This window comes from Macaca mulatta, chromosome 3 (genome assembly GCF_049350105.2).
Source record: "Macaca mulatta isolate MMU2019108-1 chromosome 3, T2T-MMU8v2.0, whole genome shotgun sequence".
NCBI lineage: Eukaryota > Metazoa > Chordata > Mammalia > Primates > Cercopithecidae > Macaca > Macaca mulatta.
In genome coordinates this window covers 128,357,171-128,377,198 of record NC_133408.1, presented here as the reverse complement: position 1 = coordinate 128,377,198, position 20,028 = coordinate 128,357,171, and the positions used below count along the sequence as shown (strand labels likewise).

The following is a 20,028-nucleotide window of genomic DNA, read 5'->3' as shown; positions in this document are numbered from 1 at the left end:
TTGTCATGTCTTCATCTACATCTTCTCAAAACAGGTTACCTCTCATGGACTTGTGCCTTCTCCTAGAGTCCTTTTATCCTTGTTTGAAATTTATTTCCTAACTGACACTTTGGTCACTTTGGAGAAGACAAATGCAGCCATGTTAGTGGGTGCTGCTTGAGGGCAAGAACCAGGTCTTTCTCACCTTGAATGTCTTCATATTATGTAAGGTTGTCCAGAAGGGGTGAAAAGAGGGAAGGAGGGAGGTGGGAGGGAAGGGAGAGAGGTAGGGGGAGAGGGAGGGAATGAGGGAGGGAGGGAGGGAGGGAGGGAGGGAGGGAGGGAGGGAGGAAGGAAGGAAGAAAGGAAGGAAAGGAAGGAAGGAAGGAAGGAAGGAAGGAAGGAAGGAAGGAAGGAAGGAAGGAAGGAAGGAAGGAAGGAAAAGGAAAGGAAAGGAAAGGAAAGGAAAGGAAAGGAAAGGAAAGGAAAGGAAAGGAAAGGAAAGGAAAGGAAAGGAAAGGAAAGGAAAGGAAAGGAAAGGAAAGGAAAGGAAAGGAAAGGAAAGGAAAGGAAAGGAAAGGAAAGGAAAGGAAAGGAAAGGAAAGGAAAGGAAAGGAAAGGAAAGGAAAGGAAAGGAAAGGAAAGGAAAGGAAAGGAAAGGAAAGGAAAGGAAAGGAAAGGAAAGGAAAGGAAAGGAAAGGAAAGGAAAGGAAAGGAAAGGAAAGGAAAGGAAAGGAAAGGAAAGGAAAGGAAAGGAAAGGAAAGGAAAGGAAAGGAAAGGAAAGGAAAGGAAAGGAAAGGAAAGGAAAGGAAAGGAAAGGAAAGGAAAGGAAAGGAAAGGAAAGGAAAGGAAAGGAAAGGAAAGGAAAGGAAAGGAAAGGAAAGGAAAGGAAAGGAAAGGAAAGGAAAGGAAAGGAAAGGAAAGGAAAGGAAAGGAAAGGAAAGGAAAGGAAAGGAAAGGAAAGGAAAGGAAAGGAAAGGAAAGGAAAGGAAAGGAAAGGAAAGGAAAGGAAAGGAAAGGAAAGGAAAGGAAAGGAAGGAAGGCTGCTCATATTATATAAGGAGGGAATTAGGTTCGTATTGTATAAGGATCTTTGTGGGAAGGGAGCTGCCCTAATTCCAGAGGTGTCCAGACAGGGAGATCTGTGCACGTTTTACCACATGCCCTGCTTTTGTTGATTATTTAATATTGGTGACTTTAACTGTGCACATTGACTACTAAGGGTCTTTGCCATGTAGACATTTGTGATTTTCCTAGGGCACACATTTAACTTGCCTATGCTGATGAGTGGGAGCCGATTAAATAGCATAATGCAGGCAGGAAATTCATGACTGCTGGCATCTTAGTGTGGTGGTGGTTTATAATCCCTACCATTTAACTCTTAGTGAAATAACAAATTTATGAAAACCAACCTGAAAAGAAAGCCATTCACTGGTTGATGAGAAAGTGATGCAAGTTAATAAAATATGAGGTCATAATTCTTAAAGAGATAATAATTTTATATGAGTGCATTACAGAAAGTAGTTCTTTGGATCTGTGGGCTGTATGAATCCAAAAAAAAGCTTGCTGTTAAAAACCAGCAAAAGTAGTGAAGCATTTTCAACAAGTGTTTAGGCAATAGAAAATTTCTAATTCAGTGAAGGTGAAAAAGTGGATTAACTTGTATGCACAGGAAAGACATGATTGAATGGAAATGTGATTGGAGAGAAACTAGGGGCCTCTATAAATGTCATTGTGTGACAATAGTTACTAAAGATGCCTACTAGAATGTTACTAGGATGTCTACTTCGTATTGCTTATTGAAGGATGGAAATGGAGAATTCTGTGCTTGTTATTACAATTGTGAGTTAATTCCTCAGTACTGCATTACCTGGAGTGTATTTTAATTAAGAATCCCATTTTCGTTTGCTGGTATTTTGTTGTATGAATTACTATAACTTAAATGTTCTGGTGGGTTTCTTAATTTTAGATGCTATATTATGTAATTGATAAACTTAGATATTTGTGGGTCTTTTAAAAAATTTATTCTTCAAATGTTGTATCCTTAGATTCCTGTTGGTAGATGTCATTAAAAAAAAAAAAAAAGAAAATAAATAAAGCAATAGTTGAAAAATAACTAAACTTGAATTCAACTAAAACAACCTATCAGTGTCCAAGAAACAGCCTGCTAAATTTCAATAAAAATAAAACAAAACGTATTCATAGTATGTGACAGTCGCTTAGTAATTACTAATGACCGAATCTGAGTAGCTTCCTATTTTCCTACACCCATGTGGGTAGCTCATCTTTTACTGTGGCATTTTCTAGTTCTCTGTATTTCTGTGTGAGACAATAGATTCCAAGAGTGGGATGTTTATATAATTGAATTTTCAGTTGAGCTTGGCAAAGCTTTTCTCATTTTTTTCTGATTGATGATTTAAATGGTTCTTCCTTTATTGTTAGCTTTTGCCATATTGGTTTTTGAATACTTAATATATTCATAGCCTAATGGAAACTCCAACAGATGAAAAACTTTATTATAGAAATAAATAAATTTCCATCTATTTGTGACCATTTTATAACACCTGAAATTAGAGGTGCTTGTTTTTGTTTGTTTTTTCTCACACACTGCGTGTGGTTGCTGGTAACACAGAAAAAAACAAAACAAAACAAAATACAGCTCTAGAATCTCAGGGTAGCTCCCTTCCCACAAAAATCTCCCTTTTACCTTGTTAGTCACTTCATTCATTTATTCATTCAGCAAAACATTACAGAATGTCGAGAGGCTCAAGGTGAGAAAGACCTGGTTCCTGCCTCGAGCCTCGCCCACTAGCACTACTGCATTGTACAACCCCAAAGGCATCATTCAAGTTGTAATCTATGTGCAGTGGCCAGACTGCAAAGCTACATTCCAGGGCAAATATTTGGGAATATTCCAAGAAGCCCACAGACATCACCAAAAAAATGGGCCCTGATACTCTGTACTGGAAAGGTTTTTGCCTTTAGGTCTTGCATCTATTATCTAACATATTAGGTGGTTGTCAAGTATTTTACTGTAAAATATCAATCATCCAGTCATATATCTTAGTAGTGCCCATTTCAGCATTCTTATCCATAGTCCATCAAAGTCTAGCTATGCCATTTGATGACTGGAACTAAATATATCAACTTAACATAGTGTAAATTGAAGTTCAGAATTCTCCTTATAGTAAGATAATTTACATGGTTTTAGCAGTGATTTCTCTTCACAATATGCCACATGAAGTTTCTTGAAATAGATTGCTTGATGTGTCTTTTGCTTTGATTTTTAAGATAATTACCCATGAATAAATTTTTCCTAATTTCCTACATTATTGCATAAGGATTAATACATTTGCAGAGACAAGCCTTAAAATATGACTTCCTTATTTTGCATCAGCTGTCATATAAACAGAAATTAAAGATGTGCAAGGCTTATTAATTTTCTTTTTTACTCGTTCTGCCTGATCTATGCTTATTCCTTAGAGAAGGGCCGTCATTGGTAGAGTTTTAAATGAATTATCAAATGGAACTTCTTTCATTGTTCCATAATATAAGAAATAATATTTCTCTCCTATTTCTTGTAATATTTTTCATTTTTTTCTTATAGTAGTCCTCAGTGAGGGCATTTCCTATTTATATTTTTATATTAATTGTGACTGGTTGCTGGATGTAAACAGTCCAAATATTCCCTATTATCTATGTAACCTAGAGTTATTACTTTAAGACTCCATCTCTAGAGTCTTCATTATCCGTGGGAGTCTGGGTTGAATTTTTAAGCTTTTTTTTTTTTTTTTTGAGACCAAGTCTCACCCTGTCACCCAGGCTGGAGTGTCGTGGTGCAATCTCGGCTCACTGCAACCTCTGCCTCCCAGGTTCAAGCAATTCTCCTGCCTCAGCCTCCTGAGTAGCTGGGATTACAGATATGCGTCACCATGCCCAGCTAATTTTTGTATTTTTAGTAGAGACAAGACTTCACCATGTTGGCCAGGCTGTTCTTGAACTCCTGACCTCAGGTGATCCACCCGCCTCAGCTTCTCAAAGTGCTGGGATTAAAGGTGTGAGCCACCGCGCCCAGCCAAATTTTTAAGCATTTTTTAAACACAGCCAACATCTTATTTTCAGTGCATTAGGAATGATGGTAGACTTCAGTTTTCTAGGGTAGTTTTACTGTGTTCTCTGCCAAACCCTCTAATTTTGAAGATTTGGTTTTGATTTTAACTTTATCTTTGCTGGCATTTGTGTCACCTGGGAAGGAATCAAAGTTGCCATCTCTGTTTCGTCTTTTTTAACCTGACCAGGCTGACCAAATAAAGACAGGTTGTTCTGACTGCGGAGGCAGCATAGCATAATGAAGAGATTGCTAACCCTGGATTCAGGAGATGCAGTTTCTGATTCTGCGACCAACACTAAGACACTTAAACATATAATACAGCTTCCTTACATGTAAAAATCAAAACATTGTCTGAAGCCTTCTCAAAGGTGCCTCTATCTCTAAATGTTAGCATTTGAGTAAATTGTACAGTGGAGGAAAAGGTTTCCATGGAGACTGCTGGAGTTCCTTTGGAGTCTCTTAGAAATGAAGTTAGAGTTTAGATATTTTGGTGAAATTACTGAGTTGATTTTTTTTAGTGTTTAATTTCATATGATAATATTAGCTCTAAATCAAATGACTTTTTCTGTTGCAGTATCTTGTGTGTACTCCTCAGACTAGTTTATGCAATTCATTCATTTATTCCCTCATTTTAAAGATACTTACTGAACACCTATTTTGTACAAAGCAGTTTGTGAGATCTTGGAGCTGAAAAGATGAGAAAGATCTATTCATGCCTTCAAGGTCACAGGGAAAGACAGTGTGATGAGCCATAGCACAGGTATATGGTTAAGACAGTGGCAGCTCAGAGGTGAAGGTGATAAATTTGTCCTTGGTGAATGATTAAGGGGGTCAGGAGAGGCTTCACCCAGTGGTAATTACTCTGCCTGACTTCTCAAAGCCATGTTTCCAAGCTGACAAAGCTAGGTTTGAAGGACATGTAGATCATGCCATGGACAAAGATGAACAGGTGAAATATCTGGTGTTTTGTGGATAGAGATGGAGGATAGGATTTCAGAAGCTTTCGAAAAGGACAGTAAGGAGGAAGAGAGAAAGCGGTTGGAGATCAGATTGTAGAAGTATTTAGGAATACTTAGGATGTGGACAACTTGATGACTGTATACACATAGTGAAGAAAAAAAAAAAAGGCAAAAGATTTTAGATGATTCCTGGATCTGGTAAATGAACCAGACAGCAAAAATACAACTTTGCCATTTCATTAGAAAAAAATAATAATAAATGTACATAGTACTTAAAGTGTATAAGCAAAAATTATCATTGGAACATAAGGAACATTTATGCTGGTTGGTACTTTTAGATGGTTGGGCTTCTCAGTCTTCCCTGTTAGTTTTATTGCTGATGTAGATCCTAGTAAGAGGATTCTAATCACTTGCCTGGTGCCTCCCTCCAAGTCAGCAGCAGGCCATCCTGCGCCTTGAGTCTACCGAACTATATTAGCTTCCTGTACTTTATTTTTTACTTTTGTTTTTATTCTGATATGCTTAATTTGTAAGTAGAACTTCTTAAAGATATAATTTTATTTCATAGTTGAAAAATAAATGTTACAGTTTCTCGTTATATTAAAAGTTTATTGTTTTGAATCAAATGTTTTCTAAGATGGGCTTTTACCCACAATCTAGGGTTATATTTTCATTCCTTGAGAGTAAAATACTCCATAGAAGTATTTGACTAAGATATATTGTGCCTATCTGTGCCTAATGAAGCACTAACCACAGTAAATGATGAGTGGCAGTTTAATCAATTCGGTTCCTTCAGTAGTCACCAAGGGCATGCAGAATGTAATTTTTTAATCTTTCACTTTTCAAATACTGCAAATGCCAAAATGAAAAGATTAAGTCTGTTATATGTAATAAATTTTCTTTCAGAATATAAAAAAAAGTCACTTTTTAATTTTCATCTTTTTGAAGCTGACCTCCTAGGGAAGAAAGTTCTTTGGTCTATTTTACAAATATATACATTCCTTCAGAGAAGAGTAAGATAAATAAATGGCTACTCTGGTGCATCAAATAGTTCTAGCTTTAATTCCTTAATGGTTTATTTCAGTGAACCATGGCTAAATAAAATTACCTATTAGGTTAATTAATGTGGAAGCATTCTGAGCTTGTATTGCATCCCTGTGTGTTAAATTTAGATTATGTTTTGCATTTAATCTAACTCATTTCAGTGATCTCCTCTTTCTATGTTATTCCTTTGGCTGGAGCTTGAATATATGTTCAGAGAATTGATCTGAGTTATAAAACTCCATTCAAAACAGAATTACCCAAATTCCTTTACATTCTTTCCCCTTGGTATCTGATTTTGAGAACAGCAGCATCAACATGGCTTGGAAGCTTGTTAGAAATGCAGGATCTCAGGCCTCAACCCATACCCAGTAATTAGAATCTGAATTCTAAGAAGATCCCCACGTGGTTAGCATACACATTAAAGGATGAGAAGCACTGCTTCAAGTACTATTTTTGGAAGGATACATAGGATTCGAGGAAATTTCTGATGCCAGCATAATGTCAAAAGGCAGAAAGGCAAGAGAACTAACCTGTAGTGAGTTATGGTTCTGTTCATCTGCTTGCCTCCTGTCAGAATCAGAAACAGCTTGACACTCCCTTTTTTCATATCCTTCTTTCCAAAGGTTTTGACAATTTAGATGGCTCTGAATGGCTCTAAATAATTTTCTAAACTTGAGAAGAGGCCTCTTACCACTTTCAGTTAGGAAATTGTGTATAAGAAGGGGCAGGTCTCCCCCCACCATAATAGTCTAAGTTTGATGAGTCATTGTTCCTGCTGCACATATGGCAGTGCACGGGCAGTGCTGTGTCATGATCCCTCTAGAACTGAAACTGTCACTCTGCTTGAAGCTTTCAGTCCTAAGGAATCCCAAGCCTTTCCTAACACATGGATGAAATAAAAAACTAAAATCTAGGCAATGTTTTCTGACATTTTCATTGCACCATATTTTAAAATATTAGAGTCTTTCTACATTATCTGCTGAGATTGAGCCAAACATTTGCCTTGAGAATTAGGGAAGAAGGAGAACAATGTTTTATTTTTTTGATATCTTAATCTAACCAAAATTAGATTAATGTCAACTAGAGAAATAATAACCTTTAGGTCTTATTCTGCTTCCTCATGTGATATAATTATTTATTGAGTTAATTACCATCTAGTTAACAATATCTTTTTGAGAAAATTGACTGAGTATAGTCCACTGAAAATATCATGGATCAAATGCAGATTTTTTATTATGCATGCTGATGGATGTAATTAATCCATATTTTAGTTGAAAGATATAAAGTTATCCTACACCATAAAATCCCAACAGGACTATGATGAACAGATACATACATGACAAGGCATATTAGCTGGTGCCTTTTTGACCTAACCCTATTTCATTCAGGTCTGGTTATGTTGCCATATCTCCAAAACCCCTATCAGTCATTTGGATTATATTTTTAAAAGTAAAAGACCAAATCTTTGTTCTAAGAAAGGTGATGATGGCTACTACATTTACAAGTAAATAAATAAATTGCAGTTGTAGAAAGTATCATGGAGAGCACAGAGTTAGGGGACCTAACATAGTCTAAGAGATCCAGGAGGCATTCCCACAGAAGTAACCCTGAACTTGTCTTTCCCTGTTCTAATGGAGGAAAGTTCTTACTCCTTCCCTATGAATTCCATTTTTTTCTATGTATTACACACTCCACCCCACCATTTCCCCAAATATAGTATTTTAAATAAATCTTTTCACCTTGAATTCCTTTGCCATAGAGTATATGTATATATACATTTTCAAATACTTTCATATGAAATTTTTAATTTAATTTTTTAATTGACAATAATTTACATATTTATGGGGTACATAGTGATGTTTTGATACGTATAATATATAGTGATAAGATCAGGGTAATTAGCCCATCCCTCATATAAACTCATATAAAACATTTATCATTTCTTTGTGTTGGAAACATTCAATATCTTCTAGCCATTTGAAACTATATAATATAGTATTATTGTTATAGTCTTAATAATATATATAGTATATGTTACATATAATATAGTCTTATTTTCTTAACTATAGTCATCCTGCAATGGTATAAGACACTGGAACTTATTGCTTCCTTCTGGCCGTAATTTTGTATCTTTTAATAAATCTCTCCCTATACTTTCCTTCCCTACCCTTACCAGCCTCTAGTATCTTCTGTTCTACTTTTTACTTCTACGACATTGACTTTTTTTAGCTTCCATATATGAGTGAGAACATGCGGTGTTTAACTTTCTGTTCCTGGCTTATTTCACTTAACATAATGTCCTCCATTTCTATGTTGTCACAAATGACAAGATTTCATTCTTTTTTATGGCTGAATAGTATTCATTGTGCTTGTAGACCACATTTTCTTCATACATTTATCTGTTGTTGAACACCTAGCTTCATTTCCTATCTTGGCTATTGTGAATAGTTCTGCAGTAAACATGGGGGTGCAAATGTCTCTTCAATATACTGATTTTCTTTCCTTTGGATAAATTCCCAGTAGTGGGATGGCTAGCTCATATGGTAGTTCTATTTGTAGTTTTTTGAGAAACCTCCATACAGTTCTCCATAGAACATTCCCACCAACAGTATATAAGAGTTCCCTTTTCTCCACATCCTCATCAGCATTTGTTATTTTTTTATCTTTTTCATAATGGCCATCATAATTGGAGTGAAATGTCTTACCGTGATTTTGATGAGAATTTCCCTGATGATTAGTGATGTTGAGCACTTTTTCATGTTTCTTGGCCATTTGTGTGTCTTCTTTTGGAAAATGTCTGTTCAGATCATTTGTCCCCCCTTTTTTTTTCTTTTAAAGAGACAGGGTCCTTCTCTGTCACTCAGGGTGGAGTGCAGTAGTACAATCATAGCTCACTGCAGCCTCAGTCTCCTGGGTTCCAGCAATCCTCCCACCTCAGCCTCTTGAGCCGCTGAGACTACAGGTGCAGTCCCACCATGCCTGGCAATTTTTTTTTTTAATTTTTTGTGGAGACAGTCTTGCTATGTTACCCAGATTGGTCTGGAACTCCCTAGTCTCAAGCGATTCTCCCACCTCAGCTTCCAAACTGCTGGGATTACAGGCATCGACCATGGCCCCTGGCCTCATCGACCCATTTTTAAATAAGATTGTTTTTTCAATGTTGAGATATTTGAGTTCCTTATATATTCTAGATATTAATCCCCTGTCATATAAATAGTTTGCAAATATTTACTCTCATTTTGTGGGTTGTTCTTTCACTCTGTTGATTGTTTCACTCTGTTTTCCTGCATGTAGCTACATTCCTACCCCACTGTATAAAAACTCAGTTTAAGTCAGTTGGGGAGAAGGATTTGAGACTTATCTCCTGTCCGTACAGAAGCTTTAAGTGTAGAAGCTTTTGGTGTGATATAATCCCATTTGTTTATTTTTGCTTTTGTTGCCTGTGCTTTTCATGTTTTATTCATAAAATCTTTTCCCAGATCAATGTCCTGAAGTGTTTCCCCTATGTTTTCTTCTAGTAGTTTTATAGTTTTGGGCCTTATGTTTAAGTCTTTAATCATTTTGAGGTGATTTTGTATACTGTGAGGCGTGGAAGTCTAGTTTTGTTCTTCTGGATAAGAATATCCAATTTTCCCAGCAGCACTGATTGAAGAGCTTGTCATTGTCCTGTGAGTGTTCTTGGCACTGTTAGCAAAACACCAGGGGTTCAGCCTAGGTCCCATTTGCCTGCTGCACAGAAAGCCACTGACTGAGACAATGAGTTTTGCCAGGGAAGAAGCCTTTGTTTGGGTGCTGCAACTGAAGAGACAAGAGAAAAGTCTCAAATCCATCTCCCCAGCTGACTAAAATTGGGGGTTTATATAGTGGAGAAGGAATGTAGCTACATGCGGGGAAACAGGAATTAGGCAGAAATAAGGAAGAGAAGTTTCAGTTCTGTAATACTGTTGTAGTTCTGAGTGTGGGTTTCCTGAGAAACAAACTCAGATAAGACAAATATGTTTCAAGCTTTAAGACCAGGAGATCAATTTCTATGTTTATTCTTTTAAAAAGCCCATAAACATCAGACTTATGGGAAATCATGACATACCACTTGTGATGTTAACCTTTGTCACATGGCTGAGATAGTGTTTGCCAGTTTTCTCCATTGTAAATTTGCCGTCCACACCCACTCTCCACTCCTACTTCCTTACTATACTCTTTGGAAACAAGTCACTAAGCTCAGCTCACACAGAATAGCCAGGGGAACGAGGGTTGCATTGCTTTTGATTCATTCAGCAAATATTTTTGAGCCCTTATTATGTGCCTGACACTCTGCTATGTCCTGGGAATAAGGTGATGTCCACAACCTTGTCCCTGATCTTGTAGATGTTCCATCTAGAGGAGACACACAGCCAAAAGCCAAATGCAATTGAACATTTTTAAGTGTTTTGAAGGGGACAAACTAGGAAAAGCAGGGTGAGACACTGGGGCTGGGGCTGTAAGGAGGAACTGCCTTACAGGTGGTCACTGGGAAAGACATTTCTAAGTGGAGCTATTTGCACTAACCCCTGAACAGCAAAAAGCAATTAACCAGGTACAGAGAAGGCAAAGGGAACAACAATCCGTGCAGAGATCCTGGGATGGGAAGGAGTGTGGCAAGTTTTATGAGAGGACAGTGGAACAGCATGGCTGGAGCAGAGAAAATCTAATGTGGATACAGACGTGATGTAAATTTGGAGATAGAAGTCAGTTGCACAGCATGTGGAGGCTTCACTGCCTGCAGCCTCTACTGTTGATTTTAAGGAAGAAAAAAGTTCAAGGGATAATTTTAAAAACTGGATTCCTCTCCTGTTGTCAATATAGGGGCACGCATGTAGGGTATGAGTAGAAAGAAAACAGGTGGAAAGAAAATCCTCTGAAATCAGGATAGAACCAGCATAATTTTGGAAACCCCTTATGTTTATAAAATTAAAGTTAACAGGTAAAATTTTCTAATGTTTATAAAATAAAAGGTAGTACTTCCAAGCATGATATAATGCTTCCCTATCTTCTAAATATAAAATAGAAACTTTTTTAAAGTTAGTAAAATAAACTGTCCTTCTTCTCCCTCTCATGATACATATCAGCTCACCAAATTCTCTATTTTGGGAAAAAGTTAGATGGCACCTTATTTAAAAACATCACTACACATATTTTCTCCCAATTTATTTCTCAGTTCAAAACACTTCAGAGATTAAAATATCTATCTTCAAGTTTAAAATATCTACTAATTTTTGACAAAATGCAGGAAACTTCTAAGGCATATTTTATTACAGGAAAACTGCTAAAGAGAGTAGTGAAAAAACAGATCATAATTAAGAGATTATTTCTACTAATTACTTACAAATAATCATGACATATTATACTTTCTTTATTTGTTTTTCCATAACTGATTAGGATGACTTCTTCTATTACTGTATTTTTTTGCAAGTGGAGCATAACATAGGTCAAGATTTCACAAACTTTGTAAAGGGCCTGATGGTAAAAATTTAGGTTTTGCAGGACATGTGGTTTCTGTAGCAACTACTTACCTTTGTCATTTCAATGAGAAAAGCAACCATACATGGTACCTAAATGAATGAGTGTGGTTGTTTTTCATTAAAGCTTATTTATAGATACTGAAATTAGAATTTCATATGTCACCAAATATTCTTCTTTTGATATTTTTCAAGCATTTAAAAATGTAGAAGCCATTCTTAGAATGGAATATGGACTTCTGCTCTCTTTTTAGATTTTTCTTCTCTTGTCCACATAGAGCCATAACAACAGCAGTTAGCTCTCTAAAGTTTCTTCAGTTTATTAGACCCTTTTTTCTCAACCTGGAATATTTCCATTCCCAGTGCCATCACTCTGTAATCCAACCAGCTTGCACTTGTCTAGCCCTTTCAGGCATTAAGCATCCTTGCTAACCCTACACTCTGAGCTAAGCATGTCCTCTCATGCTGAAGGAACTGTGTAAACTGAAATACGTTCGAATTACTGTGTTTATACCATACAGATCTGCTAAACAGAATCTTTATGGAGGTTTTCCCAAAATTAACAACAGTCCTAAAAGTTTACTGACCTCACCAACAATGAGAAGTGAAGCTGAGAAAAAAAAATTCTGAACTATTAGACATACCCCCAAACCAATGTTCACTGCCATGCTAGAGGAAAGTCTAAGTTATCTCTACATTCTCGTTACAAAAAATGTTACTATAGAATTGTCATAAGAAGAATTAATTAAGATTATATAGCCAAAATTATAGAAAGAAATGTATTAGAGATTTATCAGATAAAGATAAATGTCAGATAGTTAATTTTACACTGTTTTCCTAAATGTCAGATTCTTTATTGCATTTGTTACCTTTTAAAATTTTGTGATTGCTTTTGACTGATTTGCTCATTCTAAATGCACTTTTATGGCCAATTTTTAGTTATAATTTTATAATCTTTTTAATAACAAAAACTCCCAGATTATGTAAGTTTCAATACTAAAAGATTGTCTGTCTCTGGTTGTACTGACAACAAATTGTCAATTCTGCTTAAAATTTTGTTTTGAATTGTGATGAAAAAAATCATTCATATACCTGAGACAGAAATTAAATTGGGAAATGTTTAGTTCAAAAAAATTGAAGAATCTGTGAGCCTCGGTGGGTGTTTATATATTACCTTACTGGGGAACTAATCCTAAAATAAGAGTTTGAGCATACTGCATCCTGTGACACCTTTGATTGTAAGCTTTTGTGACCAGTTCTTATTCTTGAAAAATTTAGACTAAGTAGGTGATAATTACATAATTATTCAAATTCTCAAAAGAAGGAACAAAGGAGACATTTCCTGATATAAGATTATGTATCATAAATTATAGTGCTTAAGTGGATGAATTTTTCTCAGTAAACCATTCAGTGCAGTCAATTTAATCCATTGAGAGAGGGAGCATGGGGCTAATGGAGGGTAGAAAGAGGTGTGGGGAAAACAGACACTAGTTCTTTCATATTAAATTGAAGAACTCTTATTGCTGTATGGCAATAAGGCAGTCCAGTAATAAGGAATTCTGTTATATTCATATGTTGATATGTTTTATACATGTACTTTTTATTTTCTTTTACATTTTATCTCTTTTTGTGAGTCCTTTAAGTGTAATTCCCTCAGCTTCTTTAGTACATCCTCAAGCATCTTTGAAAAAGATGATGTCATAGGAAACATCCACTAGAAACGAAAATCCAAGTCTTAGCCAGCTAAGCAGATAAGCGCCTATAAAAATGCTACATCATTCCATTCCAGCTGAATAGAATTGCAGCATAGATTTGTCTTTTAATCGTTCTAAGTAACATATTATGGAGATGATATAGACTAAACACAAGTAGTGCTAAAATAAGTTCTATAAGTAGTTCTGGCAATGTAATAGTTACTTTCCTAGCCAGCCTAGCTGTGTACATAATGGGGGTGGCTATGGCTTCTGCTAAGGCTCTTCACACTCTGAGCTGCAGCTTATGGTGGGAAAAAATGAAGACCGAAAAGTAAAGAGCAGAGAGGATACGCTGAGTGTAAAAAAGGAAGGTGCAGGTAGCTATTTAAGATCCAAGGTGTTTTATTGTGTAAACTTAAATAAGAAGAAAATAGTCTTAGAAAAGAATTCCTGACAGAAAAATTTGGAAAGCCACCATACTGAAAATTTAAGTAGACTTAACCAGACATCTGAAGCCCTAATATTTATAAGCACATCATTGTTTTTTAATATCCTAATAAAATAATTCTCTTGATACCTATGTTGTCTTTCAAATCTAAAATGAAAACATGTTGTGTAAAAACCCATCTACCTAGAACACTGGTTTGAAATTATTTACTACTTAAATAAAATTACATCCTATGATATAAAATGGCATTTGTTTGTTTTGAGTCATTTTAACACTGTATATTATTGGTGTTTACTTTGAATAAGAATCATGTGGTACAATAGGGAAGCAATTTCTGCAAATACATCACTTCTTTAATTCAAAACACTGTTTATATACAACTGTGATAACAACTGGAGTAGCTTTAGAGAAGTAGGTCACTTGGTCTTAACCCCTAGGTTTCTGAAATAAAGACTCAAGGGTTTGCTTGCCCTAAATTGAGTATGGGGGTGCAGCAGTGGAAGAAGTGTCCCAATATGTTCATGGTTTTATTAGAATACTTGCAGGAAACATAAACCCATTCAAATACAGCCAATGTAAAAATCTGGAGAATTTCCAGGAGGTAGAGAGTTCTAAAAAACAAAACGAAACAAAACAAAACTGGATCATCTGAACATCTAAGCCTGCAGAAGTCAAGAACCTAGTCAGTTCAGGGGATTTCATCTGCAGGAATGTGTAGCCATTCATGCTACTTCCCTGACACTAATGTGACTTAGCCATCTACATATGCTAGTTTCTTACCATACTGCCCTATTCTCCAGAGGAGCAGAAGTATCTAAGTGGCTCCCTGTCCATACTATGGATTGGTTATTCCTGTTGGGCTAGGTGCAAGATGCAGCAGTCTGGGAGGCAAGGCCTTTTGATTTACTGGACTAACTTGCTAGGTGGGAACTGTGAGATTGGCAGGTCAAGCTGCGAAAGAATGTCAAGCATAGTAGATGGCGGCTGATATACTGAGTAAGGGCTTAATCCATAAGCTCATAAGGGGAGCAATTCTGTCTGCTGAAAGATCCATGAAAGGCATCACAGAGGAGATGCATTTAAATAGGATTATAGTGGTTGAGTTGGAATTCGCTATCAAGAGCAAATAGGCAAAGAAGGAGGGTACTCTAGGTAGTGAAGCAATTTGAGTAAAATGGTATAGGTTTATGCTTGGCACTCAGGTACATCAGTCTGGCTCAGCGATTCTCACTGTAGCTGCCCTGAATCATCTGAGCAGCCCATGTGGATGCCTGGGCTCCAACCTAGATAAATTGAAACAGGATCTCTGGGGTTTGTGGTCAGAGATATGCAGTTTCTTAACCTTCTCCAGGTGATTCTAATGCAAAGAGGATTGAGAACCACTGAATATCTAGAGGCTACAATACTTTATGAGTTTGTGAAATATAGTTGGAAAAGGATGTTTGAACATGACTGTGAGGACTCATATATCAAGCTAAGGACTTAACTGTATTCTGTAAGTAATAGCACTAGAATGCACTATTTGATCGGTTTCCACCCTTTTCTGAGCCCAGTATAGTTGCATCTGTTTAGAGTTATTTCAGGGCAGTAGATGGGGGCAGGAGGAGTGGGTAGGTTATGGGATCTAGGTGTACGTCACCTAGATAGCTCATGGTGCTCATTAAAAATACTGTTTATCAAATAACTCCATTAAAAATGGGCAAAAGACGTGAACAGGCATTCTCAAAAGAAGACATACAAGCAGCCAACAAACATACTAAAAAATGCTCCACATCGCTAATCATCAGAGAAATGCAAATCAAAACCACAGTGAGATACTATCTCACACCAGTTAGAATGGTTATTATTAAAAAGTCAAAAAACAACAGATGCTGGCAAGGCTACAGAGAAAACGGAATGCTCATACACTGTTGGTGAAAATGTATAATAAATTAATTCAGCCACCATGGAAAGCAATTTGGAGATTTCTCAAAGAACTTAAAACAGAACTATCATACAACCCAGCAATCTCATAACTAGGTATATATCTGAAAGAAAACAAATCATTCTAAAAAAAAAGATACATGCACTCACGTATTCACCACAGCACTATTCACAATAGCAATGACATGGACTCAACCTAGGTGCCCACCAACAATGGACTGGAGAAAGAAAATGTGATACATACATACCATGGAATACCATGCAGCCATGAAAAAGAATGAAATAGTGTTGTTTGCAGCAACATGGATGCAGCTGGAGGCCATTATGCTAAGTGAATTAACACAGGAACAGGAAACCAAATACTGCATGTTGTCATTCATAAGTGGGAGCTAAGCATCAGGTACTCATAGCATAAAAATGACAACAATAGAAACTAGAGACTACTAGAAGGAGGAGGAAGGGAGGGAGACAAGGGTTGACAAACTATTGGGTACTATGTATGCTCAGTACCTGGGTGATGGGATCATTCATACCTCAGACCTCAGAGTCACACAGTATACCCATGTAACAAACCTGCACGTGTACCCCTGAATCTAAAAAGTTAGAAGGAAAAAGAAAACTGTTTACCCGCTGCTTCTCTTCTGTAGGAGTGGATGTTCTAATTCCAGATTTAGTTTTCCTAAGCAGAATGTATTGAAGTTTTGTAATTATTCTTTCTTCTCTCTTTAGGGGAGTAGGTTGCATCTTTGTTGAAATGATCCAAGGAGTTGCTGCTTTTCCAGGAATGAAAGACATTCAGGATCAACTTGAACGAATATTTCTGGTAAGTCCTTTACAGAGTATTTCTGAGAAAAAATGGTTTCTAATTAGTCACTTAATGACAAATTTTACAGCAGTCTGTGGAAAATAATTTAAAACAAATTTATTGTCACATTTGGTTCTAACATATTTTGGACCTTTGAAAAAGCAAGAAATCAGTTAAGAATTATGTTTTTATACTACTGTACATGAATAACATGTCAAAGTGGTAAGAAGGAACAGGGCGGGAGAGGCAATATAGAGAAAGTAATGGGTTAAAAATGACAGAAGAATTCCAAATAATTAATATAGATACTCCCTCCCCTTCATGTAGGTGGAGCTTAACTCCCCCGTCCCCCTTGACTGTGAGCTTTGATAACTTCCTTCCATAAAGCAGAGCATGGACAGTGGGAAGACGGTGACTTTACAATAGAGACACCAGTTAAACAGTACTTCAGTCAGGTTTTCCAAGGCTATCATCATCAAAGATAAGTCATGTTAGTGGGGTGTACCCTTGATATGATGTGTTGATAATGGCAGCTCACCTCTGTGGTCTTCCTCCCCAAACCATAGCCCCAGTTAAATCGTAAAAAATACATCACACGAGCCAAAACTGACAGACATTCTACAAAATACATGACTAGTAGTCTTCAAAACTGTCAAAGTCATCAAAAACAAGGAAAGTTTGAGAAACTGTCATAAATCACAGGAGGCTAGGGGAGACATGACAACTCAATGTAATGTGGTCTCCTGGATGAAATACTTGAAAGGAAGAACATTATTAAGTATGTTGTTCAGTTAATATCAGTGTACCAATGTGAGTTTCTTAGCTGTGACAAATGTACCATATTATGTAAGATTTTCACTAGAGAGGGAAACTGGGCGAGGGGTATACATGAGCTCTCTGTATTATGTTTTGTAACTTTTCTGTAAATCTAAAACTATTCTAAAATTAAAAGCTTATTTAAACTTTTGAAAGTCTGCAAAAAGTAAGTGTTCTGGAGCCAGACTATCTGGACTTATCACCCTTCTCTGTCACTTTTTAGCCATGGGACTTTCAGCAAGGGGCTTATTAGTTCTCTGAGCTTTAGTTTTCTCATGGTTGAAAGGTATAATAATAGCACCTTCTTCATAGGTGGCTTTGAAGAATAATTGACTAATATATAAGTTCTTTTCGGACTCTGCTTGGCACATAGTAAATACTTTACATATATATAAATCATTGTTATTTTTATTACATCATTTTATGCCAGATACTTTTATTCAGTAGAGTTTCCACATTAGCTAATATTCATATAAACCTGTAATTTAGAACATGAAATCAGAGTTAGACAAATTAAGTGCAACATTAAAATATAGCTATCATATTAAGAATAAAATCTGCAATAGAGCGTAGTGATACAAACTGAGGCTCCATCACTATTGTGTTCACCTTAATGTCAGCAATAAAATGGTAAGAAAAGAAGACTAGAAACTAGGAAATTAAAGCACATCTGATTCCTCTATGCAGCAGCCTATATCCCTGTGAGTCGCTGTGCGCTAACAACAAATGGACAATCAACAAAGTACCTAACATAGAAACCGTCCTCAAAGTGTTGTCCTGTTGGTTTTGTTCTTTCAGAAACCATCTGTATCCACTTCCTTTCAATTTTATTTTATTCGATATCTATAAATTCCCAAAAATGTTAACATGATTATAAAAATAGTGTATCTTTATAATGGAAAATTCCTACAGTGTTAAAATGAATAAAAGCTGAAAAAATCACCCTTTGTCCTACCATGCAGAGAAAATCACATCTAGTACTTGGACATATACCTTCCATAGAGTTTTTCTATACATATTTGAAAAGATTGAATCATATCTTGTATATGCTTTTGGAACCAGCTATTTTCACTAAACAATTTGTAATTAGCACCTTTCAATGAAAAATAAATTCAGAAACCTATCATTCTTAATGACTGGGGAGTGTTTCGTTGTATGGATGAGACATTATTTACTTAACCAGCCCAATATTGATAGCTTGTCTTCAGTTTTTCACTATAATAAAATGCTGCACAATCATCCTGTTAGTTAAGAATAATTATTAGAATAAGAAGTCCTTATTTCAATAAAATTTAATTTATATAGATGTATTGACCATTTCTTCATATCCATCCCTTCATTTAAACTCATGAAGCCCTTTTTTCTCCCTGCTCCCAAGAACGTCTCTTATTCACTTTACTGAGATTGTACTGAGTCTATAAAAATAATATAAAATAGTACTTTCCTATCCAAGATTAAATTACTCAATTTTATGGCCATTAGCATAAATGTGCAGCTTTTATAAACATGTTTGTTTTTTCGTTCTACTCAATACTTTACTTTTATTCAATTATTTTAAATAACTTTTTCACAATAATTTTCTTAAAAATATAAACTTTTCCATATATTTTGTATTGACAAAAATGGCCTAGAAGGAACTTCAATGGGCTGTAGTGTATATACATTTTTATGCAAAAACATATCTCCAAATATTTAGCATTTTTATTTACATAAAGCTCATGTATAATAATAATAGTATCACTAAATTATATGCTGATAATTTTCTAAACTTTAGACTCCACTTTTCACTCTCTGATAGCTGTTGAACAATAATTATGTAACTTGTCAAATTACTGATATCTGGTAGAATTATTACTATACTGTATTTGAAAGCAGAAAACTTTAAAAAGGGAATTGTACTGAAAGACATAGCTCCACTTATATATTACTTTAGCTTGAATTATAAAAGAAAAGAAATTGTTATATAAGTGAGATATACAGCAACAGAACAAAAAAGTGAGTTTCATAAAAGCGTAATTTATTGACATAGCTTAGTCAAAGCTTTCATTTGAAATCTTTGTTTAACAGAAGTAATTTCCATTGGGTAATGTCTTATTGGATTACTTCCTGTATGAAATTTTGCTATTATTTATTAATATTATGGCATTAGTTTCCTAATTTTATGGGTATTCGGAGACCTTTGAGCTATGACTAGGCTTTTAATAAGTCAGAGATATAAATCATTTTAAATTTCCCATGGGATTATTGATACACTAAACTACCATTGCTCTTGTTGGAGCACAGAGACCCACAAATGCAGATAAGCATCATGATTTATGGCAATAGTGCTTTCATTTACTGTAGTTATTTTACACATCTAATGCCTCTTACAATAAAATGTCCTTTGATAATTAGGAAATGAAGATCATCCTCTATATAAAATTACTGCTGTAGAATTAAATGATGCTATGTTTTGCCCTGAAGAATTAGACAAAGCCAGATAAAGAGAAATCTAAAGAATTCTTTCAACATTAAATGTTATCATTTTAAATATTTTATTTTCTCTACTGAATTGTTTAAATTTGCAAGTATTAGCTATATTATCACACAAGTAGACTCTCTCAAGACTGGTGTGATCCTTGGAGGAGGAAATTTTATAAACCCAGTATGGTTAAATCACTGAGAAAAAATAAATGCTTTTCCTCTGTGACCTTTTATGTCTAATCTTGGAAGGAATGACTATTAAATAGTGATTAAATCCACTTTAACAGGCC

The 20,028-nt window shown here is 35.7% G+C and overlaps 1 protein-coding gene across 6 annotated transcripts in view; it reads left to right on the top strand.

The window, feature by feature from the left end:
• The window catches only part of CDK14 (cyclin dependent kinase 14), a 727,116-nt gene that overhangs the window by 487,145 nt on the left and 219,943 nt on the right, over window positions 1-20,028 (top strand). For all 6 annotated transcript variants that reach the window (XM_028846085.2, XM_077998072.1, XM_001102520.5 and 3 more), the window contains one exon: window positions 16,384-16,477. In XM_028846085.2, coding sequence (XP_028701918.1) covers window positions 16,384-16,477 — 94 coding nt within the window. The remainder of the gene's footprint in view (window positions 1-16,383; window positions 16,478-20,028) is intronic.